At 56.7% G+C, this 15426-nt stretch overlaps 1 protein-coding gene across 5 annotated transcripts in view; it reads right to left on the reverse strand.

Annotated features, from left to right (window-relative positions):
• Positions 1-544: 544 nt before the first annotated feature.
• R3HDM2 (R3H domain containing 2) overlaps positions 545-15426 on the reverse strand; it is a 55728-nt gene continuing 40846 nt past the window's right edge. For 2 of the 5 annotated variants that reach the window (XM_066985446.1, XM_066985445.1), the window contains 13 exons: positions 13176-13408; positions 9768-9985; positions 7867-7956; positions 6980-7222; positions 6233-6359; positions 5559-5797; positions 5000-5154; positions 4604-4704; positions 3699-3868; positions 3370-3514; positions 3181-3281; positions 2753-2837; positions 545-1233 (listed from right to left, as the gene is read on the reverse strand). In XM_066985446.1, the coding sequence (XP_066841547.1) occupies positions 890-1233; positions 2753-2837; positions 3181-3281; positions 3370-3514; positions 3699-3868; positions 4604-4704; positions 5000-5154; positions 5559-5797; positions 6233-6359; positions 6980-7222; positions 7867-7956; positions 9768-9985; positions 13176-13408 (2251 nt within the window). In that variant the 3' untranslated portion in view covers positions 545-889. The remainder of the gene's footprint in view (positions 1234-2752; positions 2838-3180; positions 3282-3369; positions 3515-3698; positions 3869-4603; positions 4705-4999; positions 5155-5558; positions 5798-6232; positions 6360-6979; positions 7223-7866; positions 7957-9767; positions 9986-13175; positions 13409-15426) is intronic. The other 3 variants (XM_048054757.2, XM_048054760.2, XM_048054759.2) reach the window with 3 other exon arrangements.

The following is a 15426-nucleotide window of genomic DNA, read 5'->3' on the forward strand; positions in this document are numbered from 1 at the left end:
GGCTGCGGGTGGCACTGGGGCGGGGGTTGGATCCCAGCCCTTCCAGGTAGCTTTTACCTCTCCACCTGCTTGTGAAGGTAGCATCCAGGTGTGGCAAGAGGCTCCAGCTGCTGCGTGCAATGCCATGGTGAGGTTGGTGCCGGCCCAACTCCTGTACCTGCAGGGCAGGAGGGTTGCACCTAGCAGCTCAAGGGCTGCTCCCCTTTAATCCTGGTGCTCCCTGGCAGGAAATACAGCGGGGGACACCCCAAATCCCACCCCACGCAGCTGCGTGGGGCCCAGCTGCTGGGAAAAGAGGCTATGAAAATCCGAAAGGGGGACCCAGACCCAGGTCAAAGAGTGCAGTGCTCCTCTCCCAGCCTCAGCTCCCAGCCTTGGCAAGGCCACAAGCCCTTCCACACACCAAGCGTGGGGCAGGACCGGGGCAGGAACACACCCTCCTGAAAGCCAGGGAGCTCATTCTGCTCTCTGGCTGTCATCTTACCTCGAAGAAGCAAACAGAAAACCCCTAGCACTGGTACTGACAGAGAACGGTAAAGCAGCGTTAAAGTGATGGACAAGTTTTCTTTTTATATTTAAAAACAACCTCCCCCCAAACAAAAACAAAAATACCCCCCAAAATAATAACCAGATTAAATAAAATGTGCAGTGAACATACCAATCAACACCTGTATGTGCAGTTCAACACAGTGCTTAACAAAACAATATACACAGGGTAAGGTGGGTGGGCACGGGCGTCACTCCAAAAAAAGAAAAATCAATTTCTCGTCTCTTAAGTCCATATAAATATATCCAGGAAGGAGGGCGAGAAGAAGGGAGGGCAGAAAGGAAGAGAGAAGGCAGAGGGAAGTGCCCGCTGTCCAGTGTGCTCTGTGCCCATGCATGAGCCCTACTGTGAGCTGGCACGTTCCAGCACTCGCAAGTCGTAGTTCTTTTTGGCCACGCGCAGCTTGAAGCGGCTGAGGGAGTTGTTGAGGCGGAGGGAGGCGTTCTGGGCAGCCAGCGGGCTGGGGAACACGGCCACGATGGTGTATAAGGCAGCAAGGTCAGTGTGTCTGCTGTTCTCTGGAGTCCCGTTGCTGTCCCCGCCAACCCCATCTCCGCGACGCCCCTGAGTCTCTTTGAGCCACTGGATTTTGGCACCAGCCATCGCAAGCTGGGTAAAGAGCTTGTCAGCCTCTGTCCGTGTGATGCCCTCGGGCAGGTCCGTCACCTCCAGCACTCGGCCCAGCACTGCGATGGGAAGACAAGCACACGTCAGCAGCCGCGGTTCTAGGGGGGCGGCAGCACGGAGGGAGCCGATGCCTCGCCGGCTCTGGGGTTGGAGCGGTCAGTCTCTACCTCGCCCACGAAAGCAGAGCTTTACTAAGCTGCCCCCACAATAGGAATGTATTTTTTTAAGCCGGTCACTTCTTCCCCCTTAAGCCGTCCCTACCAGCCTGGTCCCTGCAGTGCCCCATCCTGACCCTTTCTGGTCCCCTCATGGTCTGCTCCAAGAGGAGACCGCTATTTCCCAGGGCTCCAGCAGCACCGAGTCCTCCTCGCTTCCTTCGTCCGGGCTTGGCTTTACAGCTAGGGCTTTCCCGGGTGTCCTGCCCCATCTTCCGACCCTCCCTGACCGGGAGCTAGCCCAACACTCCCACCCTCTGCCCTGGGAGGGAGGAAGGCAGGCTGCGCCCGCAGACGGATGGCTGCCGCACCTTGGCGTACGCAGGCCCTGAACGTGACTTTGCCCGCTGTGCTTCCCCCGCAGGGAGCGGGATCCCCTTGTGCGGCCAGGCCAGCGTCGTGCCAAAATCTCTGCCTCTGTCCTGTGGTACCCAAACACTTCTGCTGTCTCCTGGCTCCAGCCCTGGCTTTTGGGCTTAGCGGAGGGCCGGCTGAATGGATTCTTTGCTAATATTAACGTGGCACGTAACGAACATGCCAGCTGCGGGGAGCGGGGACAGCTCTCCAGGCGAGCTGCTCTTAAAGGGCCCCCTGCAACCGGCTGCGGCTGCTGGTGACGAGGAGGGGGTGCGGGGGACGCATCCGGAGCCCCCAGAGAGCCCGCGCAAGCTCATGCCCAGCCAGCAGGGCCTGCAGCACTGCGGGGAGAAGCCAGACTCCTTCCCCGCCTGACACGAGCAAGTGGGGACTCCCGGGAGGGAAACAGGAGGGAAACGGTCCTTGGCAGCCGCTCCTGGAAGATCCCAAAGCTCTTTACAGAGGTGAGGGCTTTGCAGCTCCTGGCCCCACTGGGAAACTGAAGCATTAGAGGGAAGGGGTGCTTGGGAGGATAACGGTGGGAACAAGGTATCAGAGGTCTGGGCAGTCCCCGTCTGCTGACACAGAGGAAAAAACCCTGAGTTCTGCCTGCCAGCCCCACCTGCTCCATCATTTCAGCCCTCGTGGGGGGCACCATTAGGGCCCAGGTGACCTGGTGCTCATCCCTGACTCTCAAATAGTTTTTCCCCACTCTTCTGCAAAAGCTTTGTTGGGTGCAGGCAGCGTTCGTTGCAACCTGAGCAACCCCTGTCCCCTCACCTCCCTCTGGACACGGCTGAGAGGGACTGAGCATCCCCACACGGCCCAGCCAGGCCTCACACGGGCTGTGGGGCGTGCGTGGGGAGGCGGTGGGGGCAGGAACTGGTCTGTGGGACGCTGGGGTGGGCAGAGGGGGCACTCGGGATCTCTGCCAATGCCACCTACACCCGCGCAGGAGGGACCAGGCAGAGGGCAAAGGGGGAACTGCTCGAGGAAGGTCACTTGCCTACGTCGCTTGTCCCAAGGTCAGTGGATGCTGACTTGAGGGCGTGTCTCTTGCTCCGGTTTCCGTGTTTCATTCCAGTCTGTCCCTTAAAGAATAAAACCAGCAGCACGTCACCCGAGAAGAAATGGTGGCCTCACAGCGCATCCCAGGGCAGCGGGTGGGCAAGACCAAACGTGGCTAGGGGGAATGGAGACACCTGGATGAAACTTGCACCCCTGGCACCTTTGTAGTGGCACCATGCTTCTGAAGTTAGAGGAGCCCAGGACACAGCCTTGGTTCCAGGACACCCCCAAGGACCTGGGGCTGACACTGCTTCTAGGCAAAGCCAGGGACGAGTTGAAATTCTAAGCCCAGCGTGGTCTCCGGGGGGGCCTTGCTCTGCTCCCACAGCAGTGGAAAGGATGGATGGGGATCTGCCCCCGTTTTACCTGGTGTGTATTGTAGTTGGGCTGGTTGTGGAGCAGCGGTGGGGGACAGATAGACAAATTATACTGCAGTGGCTGGCCCAGCAACGAGTAACGCCCATCACCTACAAAATTGGAAGCAAATATCGGGAGGCGTCTAAAGAAATCACAGGAAGGACCCACCCCTGTGCTGTTCCCACTCTTTTCCCTTACATTGTGCTGGGCCCATGGGCCGGGGGAACTGTGTGAGGACCGGGAGGGAGCTCAGCCCCGTGCAGACGCTGTTGAGGTTGGTGACGGGAGACGGCGTCGGGGACTGGGTGGGCGACGTGATAGGGCTGTTCAGCTGGGTGCTGGCCTGCGGGAGGGAGAGGGTCAGACACTCCCAGCGCCTGCGACCAGTCCCGACCCTGTCTCACCACCGTGGGATGAGCCCACCCCCTTCTCCCAGCACACGCACGCAGCGTGGATGCCGGGGTCACCTCTCTCCCACCAGGCTGCTCCCAAAAGACGAGCTGCCTTCCTCCCAGTCCTCTCAATACCTGAGCACTGGTGTCTGGGTTGTACAGGTCTCCTGGCTTCTGCCCCCGCTGGTCCAGGCTGTAGTACTTACAGTGGCTCCACTGCACCACAGGGGCGTTCTGGGGGGGCTGGGGGCCATTGGGTACATTCAGCTGCATCACAACCACGCCAGGGCCTGATGGAGACACCCCTGGGGAGAGAGGACAGCAGCAGGATTGCCCCGGCTCTGCGCACTGCTGCTGCTTGCTGGGGAAGAAGAGGCAGCAACTGCAGCCTTGCACTCTTCCCAGTAACACCTCCATCTTACTCTCTCCTTCACCACTCCTGCCTGTCCAGGTGGGTGGAGAGGGGCCCTACTAAAACCCTGCCAAGATCTCTGATATCATGCCTTACATCACAGAGATGACTTTTTATCCAGGAAAAATGCAAGCAGAGGGGACAAGCCGAAGACAACTTGGGTGACCTCTCTGAGCATCACACCACAACCCCAGGCAAAGGATCTGACCCCAGAGCTGGGCGCAGAGCCCACGTCTTCTGGTTCCAGCTCCAGCTCTTGCAGTAATTCACCAGGCCCCACCTCACGCCCCTGCAGCTGGGTCAGGATGCAGGGATCCAGCTCTCTCACCCCGTGAGCTGCCCTGGTGACACGAAGCCCTGCTGCCAGCAGAGGGAGTCCGCAGCCCACAGCAACTCACTACGGCTCCTACCCTGCCTGCCAAGGTTTGGGGACACCAGGCACAGGCCAGCGTCAGCCTGTGAAGCCAAATCACTTCGCCACATCCTGAGGACTCACAGTGAGCCACGGGATGGGTAGCAGTAGGAGAGACTGGTCTATGAATTGGCAGCCCCTATACCCCTTTTGCCCCTAAAACCTGATCCAACCCAGGCAGAACTGATGCCAACCCTGACCGGGGACCCCTCTTACCTGAATACTGCTGCTGCATCTGTGGGGGGTTGCAGGGCGAGGGGGACTGTGGCATCTGGTACTGCTCAGAGCCGGGCGGCTGAAGGAATCCCACCGAAGGGCTGTGAAGCAGAAAGTGCTCTGAGAAGCTGCAGGGGATGGGGAAGAACCAGCGGGACTGTACGCGGAAGCAGCCCCCCCAGTACATGAGAAGCTGGAAAGCCTCTGGGGGAGCAGCACTGCATGCTGCAGGGCAGCCGTGCCCAGGAACCACTGGCTATGGGATTTAGGACTGGGCAAGCTGAAGAGACTTTTACGGTGCCCTACCACCTCCCCTAGCTGCAGGAGTAGGATGTGGGACCCTTTTGGCAGCAGGGCCTCCCTCCCCGTGGCAGGCCAGAGATACAGAAGCTCTACCTGGTGCCGTTCTGCTGGGCAGTTGGGATGACGCTGTAGTAGATGGGTACACCCCCAGTCTGAAGCCCCCCCTGAACAGACTGGCTGGCCGGTACAAGCACTGGCTGCTGGAAGGGCTGCTGGACCACACTCTGGGACTCGTTGGCCACGGGAACCTGTGCAGGGAGGAGAGAAGCAGCTGTCTGGAATGACAGTGGCAGCAGGGAGAACTGACCCCAGAGAGACGCCCGTGAGGCCCATACGAGGTACAAGAGATCCCAGGCAGTTGTCTACTGCTGTCCGGAGCAAGCTCGCCCAGGAGAGGGCAGCCCCTCTCAGCTCTTCTTGGAACACAGTGGCCAAGGGAGCAGCAGCACGCAGTCCTTCTCAAGAGCTGCCCTACACTGGTTCAAACGTGAACGTGTCCCCCACCCTGGCTGGCAAACACGCATGATCTTCTCCAGACGAACGTGCCTGACTTTGGCTCCGTCCCTCATGCACAGGACCAGGGCACTGCAAGGCCTGCAGAGCTGAGGCCCCCTCCCCAGCAGCCCCTCGCTGAAAAGCAACCGATGCCTACCTGGTATGAAGGCAGTGGAGTGTACTGGACCATCAGACCTTGCATCTGGCTCCCCATACTGTTCCTCTGGCTGCTGAGGAGGCTCGGGGGCTGCGCCTGCTGCACTCCCATCATATTCTGCATCTGGCCCCCCATGCTGTTCCTCTGGCTGTTGAGGAGCCCCCCGGGGGGCTGTGCCTGCTGCACTCCCATTACACCTTGGTACGTTTGCTGCTGGTTGGACATCATTGGCTGTAAACCTGTCGGAAGAAGGTTTAAATGGAGCAGTTTCGCGGCTGTCCAAGGTAGGCAGCCTGAGACTTGGCGTATGATAGGTGAAATCCCACTTCAGCCCCTTCTCCTACTAAACGGTGAGAAAAGGGCTTCCCTCCGGGAAGATGTTAAGAGACCTGACGGAAGCTCCTGGCAGCACCCTGCAGCACCTCAGTGCACGCTGCGTGCTGAGAGGGAGAGAAAAGAAACAGCCCTTGCAGCCAGGCCAAGTTTCAGCTTTGCTTTGCACAGTCAAGAGGCGCTCTCTAGCCAGCAAATCCAGCAAAGAGTGGCAGAAGAGCACCTTAGGACAAGGAAGAGCACCAGAACCCAGATAGAGCACGGGAGATCCTTAAGAGCCAGCGGAGTGCCAGGGAAGGGAAATGTGCTGCTCCCTCCCGCCTTCCACCCCCATCCCTTACCAGGTTGCTGGGTTTGCTGGGGGAGCTGCTGCGTGCGCTGGGAGCTGTAGGCCACTGGGTGACTGAGAGATCGGTATTGCTGGCTGGAGTTTGGGTACTGCCCAGGAGGGTAGTAAGAAACCTGAATCTATCAAAAACAAAACAAAACAAAACAAAAAAACACGGTGATGAGAACGCAAGAAGAAGTGGGACCAAGAAAGCTGGTCCCCCAGGACCAATTTTCTCTCTCACCTGGCCTGGCTTCTGCTGAGAAAAACCAACCAGGGCTTTGGCTCTGGCCAGACGATGGCTCCTCAGGGAACCGCAGCCCCTGCCCTCCCAGCCTGCGCTTCCGAGGTTTTCCAAGCAGTGTACGAGCACAGCAGGCACAATTGTCACCACTGCTCAGGGGAACAATCCTAGAGCCATAACGCCCCGTGGGACCCCAATGAGAGCCTAGAGGTGTCAGCCCTGAGTCTGGTCACTGTCCCTCCCCCAGTCTGAGCCAGGAACGGCCAGAGGGCTCCCCAGGCAAGTGCCTTGTGAGCTCAGAGTGACAAGGGGGCCAAAATCATACTGTGCCTGGCAAGGGAGCATGTGGCCAAGTGCTCTGACCCCCGTGTACTGATCCAACACAAAGAAGCAGCAGAAAAAGAGGGGGCCCGCTCCCAAGGAGCTGTTTATTCTCCCGCCTGCTCCCCAGCAGCCCCTCGCCTGCCAGATTTGGGCTGAGGGGCACGTCCCCTCCGGGTTCGCACGTCTCCTTACTTGCTGGGGAGGCTGAATGTAGCCCTGGGGCTGCAGCACCTGCTGCGTGGGGGCCGTGTGCCCTGAGGCGGAGTAGTTGGAGGTGGGAATGGGCTGCCCAGGAGTCGCCATGATGAACCCAGTCTGCTGCGGGTGCTGGGAGATGAGGGACGACTGGAACATAGCAGAGGAAGGATCCGGTGCTTCTGTAGAGCCCTGCCGGCTGAGGCTGATCTGCCCAAAGGGGTTGCTGAGTTCGTCAGCCTGCGGTGGGGATAAGCAGGAAGGATGGAGGAGGACAGCATATAGGACGACAGCAAGTAGGACATGGCCCTACCAAGTAGGTGGCAGACGCCTTCTCCCAACTCCGTGTGCGGGGACTCTCCCAGGAAAAATCCCCAGAACTGAGCCACAGACCAAGAGCGTTCTGCAGGACGGGGACAGGGGTATGTGGGCTGCTGGGGAGCCCGAAAGCTCAGCAGACACTGGTGCCATACATGGCCCCACACAGGCAGGAGCGGCCCCAGCCCAGATGCTGTGCCCGCAGGGCACTCCATGCCACACAGAGCGCGTCATTCCCAACGAGACAACACAGGGGCTGACCACGAACTGCAGGGCAGCTGCGGCCCCTGGACTCCAGTGCTGGGCACAAGCAGCTCCTCCCGGTGGAGCTCTGAGCTTGGCACTTGCTCTTCCCCAGCCGCTTTCTAAGACCAGACACTCCAGCGGTGCCCAGCACTGGTGGGTCCCACAGCCTCAGGCATCCCACTGCAGCGCAGGGCCGCCCTGAATCCCAAACCCACTGGGTGCAGTGTCTGTGACATACCTGATTAGCAAAAGCTCATACAACACAAACACAGCACACGCGTACAACAGAGGCAGTGCAGAAGAGGAAATGGGATTTGTACCAGGTTGTACTGCTGGGGTGGAGAGACCGGCAAGAGGACTTGGGGGCAGGAGCTTGGAGAATACTGAACAGGCTGCAGCGCTGGGACCGGCTGAGATCAGCAGAGAAGTGAGCAGAGGAGAGAGATTTGGGTTGGAGAAGGTGGGGTGGGGGGAAGGAAGGATAGGAAGAAGGAGAGAAAGAAGGAACAACAAGGTTAGTCAACTGAGCCGGCTGCCAACACACAGAAGTGGGCATTGCAGAGGGTTGGAAAGCACGGAGAGCAGAATGGGAGAGCATTCATCTCTCTGTGAAGACACACAGCCTGGCCAGTTGCTTTGTGGAAGCCGTGACGGCTGACTGTGTCCACAAAGCAGGTCTTGCCTGGCATGAACATGACATGAGCTTACAAAGGTCAGCTATGGCCAACAGCAGCAGCAGAGTCATTTCCCCCCAGCACAACCTTTGTGCCTCTCCCACTCCACTGCCCACTCATGTATGGCACTGACTGGCAGCTCCCTCTGCAGTGCTTCTTGGCCTCCCTTCCTAGTACCCCTGTGCTTCACTCTTGCCTTCTGCAGGGGCCCCTCTCACCTTATTGCTGCTGATGCCTGTTCATGATGTGCTCTGGGCAATGGACCTGTGATGGTCAGCACTGGGCTGTTTTTTTGAGCATCTGATTTGCCCTTTGGTGAACCAGAAGGTGCGTGCACATGGGGAACAGTGCATCTGCAGGCTTTTCACCAACAGTCAAACACACAAAAAAAAGCATTTCCAGGAGCTAAACAATCAGGAGAACAGCCAAACAGCAGAAGACATCAAATAATGCCCCAGCGAGATGGAGTGGTCCTGCACAAGTTCCACAAAACCACTGCGTGTTCAAATCACCCACTCAGGGCACTGTGCTCTGCCAGCTTTAGCACTGGACTCTGGCTGCTCCTCAGGGAGACACCTTATCTCTAGAACTGAGATGTTGCCTTTGAGTCTCAGTATCCTCTGCAAACAGATCCACGTCCCTGGGGTCGGTCTAAGGGCCCAAGAACTACAGCCCCCCTCCATCCTCACTCAGCTGGCAAACGACAGCAAAGGACATGGAGAAAACCAGATCTGTTAGCATCATCTGCAGTTAAAGATACTTGAAGAGGCTTGCTTCCTCACATCAAATCCCACTGAAAACATTTGTACTTTACGCACCACTCTAAGCACGAGGGATCCTTTCTGGTGCATCATTTATAAAACTCACGGGCAGGTTGAGGTCCAGCACCTCAACCGAGGGCACTGAGGACACTTCCCATGCACATTACCCAGCTCTGCACCTATTCAACACGAGGCAGCTTTGCTATCCCAATGTGCCAGCTCCTGTGCTGTGGTTTCTTACCTTGCCTTGGGAACTAAGTGCGTAGGGACGACAGCCACAACTGCTTTCTCTAGGGCTCCATCTTCATAAATAGCCCCACAAGGCACTGACACATCACTTGGGTTTAACCCGGGGAGGGTCTGGAGAATACACCCAGGCCCAGGCCCAGGCCTGCCCCTCTGCAGGACATCAGGTGCCTAGCCATGGGGTCTCAGCACTGGGGAGCTCAAACCCAGCTGCACTTTGTGTCATTCCTTACTAGGAGGGCAGCCAGTCCCAGAGTGCAACTCTGCCACTCACCGAAGGGCTACAGCTGCCTCGCTGGGAGGGCTGTTGGCAAGCCGAGATGTCGTGCATCATTTTCAGACACAGCAAGGCTCCCTGAACTTCCCCTGCTCTGCCTCCAGCTCAGGGGGGCTGTCACTCCCTGACAGGGAGCAAGTGTGAGCGCTCCCAAACCCCGCTGGGCAAATATGAGTCCAGGGCATCCTGCGGATGGATTGGCTCTGCTGGTACTGGCGTGCCTACGGAGTCTGTTGAGCCCTGGGTATCGTGCAGCAACTCACCTGCGATATCATGTGGTTACTCATGGCTGGCTGCTGCTGGGGTGCTGGTGGCAGTCCTTGGGGCTGCGGTGGCGGCTGTTGGGGTGGCGGCGGTTGAGACTGCTGGGATGTGCAGGGAAGGAGGCCACGGCTGGGCTGTGAAGAAGGGGGTTGGCTGCATGCTTCAGGGGCACCTAGTACCAGACCTTGAACAGAGAAAGGCACAGCAGGGTTGGTACCTAGGAGAGAGAGGTCACGATTCGTTGCCCGGGGTATGGGTAGGAAGTGGCAGGGGGATGGATCCTGGCACTCCCTCCTGTACTGCATCCAGATCGCATCACCTGCTGTCCAAAAGGGAGCTTCCTTCTAAAAAGCACGGGGTGAGCAGGCTGCGGGCTAAGTCACTGGTTTGACTCACATCAAACCAAGGTGTTTTGAACCTTGGGGGATCCTCAGGTGTCCTCTTCCCTGACCCCAACCTAGCACCCTCACTGCACAGGGACAGCCTGTGACCCCACTCCTCAGAGATCTTCCCCTCTAGACCCTTCACCATCTTCACAGCCCTCCTTCGGACACTCTCTAAGAGTTTTCAGTCCTTTTTATACTAAACTGCACACAGCACTCAAGATAAGGCTGCATCAGTGCAGAGCAGAGCGGGACAATCCCCTCCCCTGGCCAGCTAGCAGTGCTGAGCTTGAGGCTCCCCAGGGTATGGTTGGCCCTTTTGGCTGCCAGGGCACACTGCTGACTTGTATTCAGCTGGATGTCTACCAGAACCCCCAGATCCCTTTCTGCAGGGCTGCTCTCCAGCCTCTCGTCCCCCAGTCTGTACGCACAGCCAGGGTTGCCCTGTCCCAGGTGCAGAATCTGGCACTGGCTCTTGTTAAAACTCATGCGGTTGGTAGCTGCCCAGCCCTCTAATTTGTCAAGATCTCTCTGCAAGACCTCTCTCTACCCCTGAGGAAGCCAACAGCTCCTCCCAATTTCGTGTCACATGCACACTTTGTATACCTTCAAGTCCTGCATCCAAGCAATTTAAGAAAACATTAAAGAGAACTGGCCCTAAAATGGAGCCCTGGGGAACCCCACTAGTGACTGCCTGCCAGCCTGACGTAATTCCATTTGCTGACACTCTTTGAGCCTGATCTGTCAGCCAGCTGTACCACCATCGTATTACACATTTATCTAGTTGTATGCTGGCCATTTTGTCCAGAAGTATGTCCTGTCTTGTCTGGGATGAAGACAGACTCCAGAAATGCCATGGGACTTCTGCAGGGAAGAGAAACCAAGCAGTGCCTGACCGGTAGAGACGAGAGGTTACGAAATGAGGGAGCAGCCGAACACACTCATTCCAACTCAGTGGCATAAACCAGTCTGTGGAAAGAAGCTAGAGAGCTGTTCTCAGTCACGGCTCAGTTCTGCAGCTAGGTAAGGCCCCTGCTTGGATGCTAATGTGTTGATGGGATTTGTCCAAGTGCTCACCCAGAGCAGAGGGGATTGAAGGAATCCGTTAAATGGCGATACAGCCCTAGCACGCGCACACCCTTTGAGCAAAGGAAAGGGGGGTGGCGGCGGTGTTTGAAAGCAATTCCTTCCCTTGGGAGGAAAAATTGTTAGGAAGGCTCGTGACACACGCTGCAAGGCACCCAGCTGGGAAGTGCTCTCCTCACTGTTTCAGTGTTACTTTCAGAAATAAAAGGTCTTTGAAACTACTGCTCCAAGCCCAGGAGCTGTTATTTAACTAATTCTACTTCTGATCTACTGCATTTCAACAGCTAATCTTCAGTCATTCTGCTAAGGAAGCCGGTATCATCAGCCACATGGGGCGAAGAAGGAAACATTTTGCTCACAGTTGCCCAGGGGCTGAATGCTGACATGGGAAAAGAGCCCCACAGCCCGAAGCACTTCCCCCTGCACAGAACAAGCAAAGAGGATATGGTGGTTTTTTTTTTTTCTAGTGAAAATTCAGCCCTCCCCTCCTCCCCAGGCGTTTCTAATCACTCGCCATTATATTAAGCCTGAACAGCAATTGGCTTCTGTTCTCAAGGGAGACCTGGAAGAAAAATATAGAAAGAATGAAAACCCAGATCTTCTTCTGCTTTGCTTTGCACGTGGCTGGGACAGATCTTCAAATAACTGCTCCCGTCAGCTGATGAATCAGTCTTGGAGGTGGTTGCAATAATCAGAGTTAAGAGCAGCCCTGAGCACAATGGAAACGGAGTCCCAGGAGACAATGTAGCTACCCTTCAAACTGCAGGATGAATGTCTGGTTTTCAAAGCCAGCCCGGGTGCTAGAACAGCAGCCTGGCTGCCTTTTAGATCCACCCCGTTATTTGGACAGATCCTTATGAAGCAGTCTGATCACCCACAAGCACCAATTTGCTTCTTCTCCCCAGAAAATGCCGGACAGCCCTCAAGCATCTGGGGACCCATTGCCTACCAGTGAGAAGGGAGGAAAGAAGACAGTGAGACAGCACTGGATTTTGCTCACTGACGTTGCACAGCAAGCGTAACCAGCTACTACGCTTATCCCCAGATCATTCAAATGAGAGCAAAGACCTGTGAGGCCTCTGCCACAAGTGACCTCCTTCGCAAGCAGTCAGTTGTAAATAAAGGACTCCGCTCCCCACTGCCAGTGGGCTGGTGCCCTGCCGGGAGCACCGCACATCCTCTCAAGGAGCTGCTGTCAGGTACAGGTTACTGGGGAAGTCCCACCACACCGTTCTCCACGCACGGGCTATGCTTTGCGCTCTCTGGATGGAAAAGAACTGAGCTGAAGCAGGCGAAGAGACTTCTGACCCTAACTCCCTTTGGTGTTCCTGAAACCTTGGGCTGTATTCAAGAGCTCTTCGAGAGCTGCAGGCCCAGCACCCTGCTGTTATGTTTGCTCTCAGGAGCACGGTGGAAACATTCTGGGGGAACATTGTGGGCAGACACCAATGAACACAGCCTTTACCCGATGAGATAGACTGCATGTCTGATGAGACAAGCTAATTGGTAACGCCATTCCCTGGACCTCCTTTGCTGGAAAGCAGGGAAAAGTGCCAGATGGTTCATCCTGAGTAAGTCTTAGGGCTGTGAGGGATCGTGGGGAGGAGAAAGAAATGGGAACATAACTTGCAGCTCAGCAGGGGAGAGAAAATAACAGAAGATTGGTAGCTCGAGTCCCAGGGCGTGGGACTGCACAATTTCTTCTGTCTTGCATAACTCTGCTAAAGGGAAGTCGGGAATCTAACGGTGAGTATTGAGAAAGCAGACGATAAGCCCATTGGCGTATCCCTGCCTGGGTACCACACACATTCAGATGATGCCAACCATGTCCCATTTTAACCAGCCACTGACCACAATAGCATCACGAGCCCCATCCATCCACCCCACGTCTGCTAGGTGCCCTTTGGCAGCAGGCAGACAGGGGAACCAACCCAGTACCTGCCCGGGACGTTCTGCTGGCGGTGCTGCCTTTGGTACTCCCGATGCTGTCCCCCCGCGTCAGGATGGAGATGCCACTGAAGCTGCTGGCTTTGGTGACAGGCGGTCGCAGGTTGCGGATGGAACCATCTGAGTCTGTGCTGCTCCACGGCCGAGGCTCCAGCGACTTTATCTCGCTCTCTGTGCTGCTCTGGCGGCTGCCTGAGGCCCGGTTCAAACTGTCCCGGTTGCCCCTGCAGAGACCAGCAGAGTTAGGCGACACCTCCAACAGAAAGGGGCAGAGGCAGGACCCACAGGCGCTGCATCCTGGCTCTCACACCAGGGCGGTGACCCCAGCCAGCAGCTGGCTCTGTGGGACAGCACACGGGCACCGCGTCCAGAAATCCGACAGCAGACAAACAGCCTGGCTCACAGCTGTCTTGGGCATGCACCGCGAGGACCCAGACGCTGCTGATCTCCCTTGGTGTGTGCCGAGAGCCGGCTGCTGTCTCTTTCTCCTAACCAGACTCCAGCCTGGAACAGATGCCAGCAAGGGTCAGAGCGTGATCCCTTGCTAAAGCCCTCCTTGTCGCAGAACAGAGAGCTTTACAGAGGCCTCAAGCCACGGATGATCTTGCAAGACCGCTTCCTGCACCAGTCCTCGTAAGGCTCCCTGCCCAGCTGGAACATGCCAGGATATCACCGTACTCAGGGCTGTGCTCCCAGGGACCAGCCCCCCTTCGTTCCCAGCCAGGTCTGGCCAGAGCAGGATTTATGGAGCATCAGCAAAGCACCCCAAGCAGCGAGCCTGGTTTACCGGCCCAGCTAAGGGATATATGCCTGGGTTCCTGAGCCTCCACTGAGGAGGCATGGTGAGGAAGGCAACACTGGAAGAGGCGCTCATGTAAAGCCGCACACTGAGCCGGGCAGCAGCTCCAAGCGACTGTGGAAAGGAAAAGATAGGCTGGGAAGAAACTTCTAAGGTGATGTCCTGGGCTGCTGGGAACGTGTGAGAACAAAAGGCAATACCTGGCCTGGAAAAGCAACCAGTGCAATGGTTATACCACTGAACAGGTGAAGGAACTGGACTATGCAGCTTCACAGCCCAAATCACAGGTGACCCAACAAGCATCACAGTTGAGCTTGGACTCTCTTCAACCTAAACCCTGAAGGCTGCTTCTGAGCACGTTCAGAGAGGTCTGGGGGGGGGAAGGGGCATGTCGTGTCTGACTTTTGAAACCCAGAACCCTCTCAAGTTGATCGCAGCTAACCTAGTTGCACAGTGATTCTGCTTCTTCTATGTCTGAACGCTCTTCAGACTCTAGGCACACCACCATACCCTTGCTCTCTCTGGCACTGCTCTGGCAGCTTCACCCGTTTCTTTCCAACAGCCTTATTACAGCCTGTGTCCGAGTGTGTCCGCCAGCAGAGAGCTCTCTTTAATCAGATCTGTGGTTCAGAAGTGTTAATACAGGACTTACAAGCGAGTGAAAGAGACAGCTGTATTTGCTCTGAAGGCTGGGCTTTGAGGGAGGTAAGTGTCTGTAGTTCGACAAGACACCAGCTCCAAGCATCACCGCTGACGGAACCCCAATCTCTTCAAGAGCGTGGTCTGTCTCCGTCACCTCAGAATGAGCCTGAGGCCCACACAGGCTCCCTCTCCTCACCAGGGGAACCACAAAGAAAGTAAGTTAATCAAGCTCTGTAGAGACTGGGCACAACAGACAGAAAAGCTCTTAGCAGAGCCCTGACTGCAGCTTGGCTTCTCCTACAGCTGCGATCACATCAGCAACTGTCGTCCTGCCACTTGCTGAGTGCCTTTTTCTACAGCCCCAGGTCTGATCTGAAAACCGTGTCCTGCCTTCAGCACTACCGCCACCAGCAGGCTCCAGCACAGCGTCCCCGTAGCTGTGCTGAGGATGCCTGATTTTCCACTACAGCATTCCTCCAAAGGCAGCCGGAGCCACAGGAAGGTTGAGAGAAGCAAAGCTGTTCCTCGCTTATATCCTCCTGTCCTGTTCTCGGAGATGCTTCATCTCCAGAGCTCTGACTGTTAAACAAGAGGGCAGAGGGCACGAGGGTCTCTCCATTTTCATCCTATCCTTTATCCATGTAGCATCGACAGCCTCCCCTGCCAGGCAGAGGGCTGTGCAAGGTGACTCTTCAGGCTCAGTCCGCCCTTCCAGCCTTCTCAGCCACAGAAAAACTACTTAATAGGGAAATGCTGCTCAAACGTGTTCCCGCTGCCCTCTGCAGCATCCTCTGGTTGAAA

This window comes from Anser cygnoides, chromosome 32, assembly GCF_040182565.1.
Source record: "Anser cygnoides isolate HZ-2024a breed goose chromosome 32, Taihu_goose_T2T_genome, whole genome shotgun sequence".
Taxonomy (NCBI): Eukaryota; Metazoa; Chordata; class Aves; order Anseriformes; family Anatidae; genus Anser; species Anser cygnoides.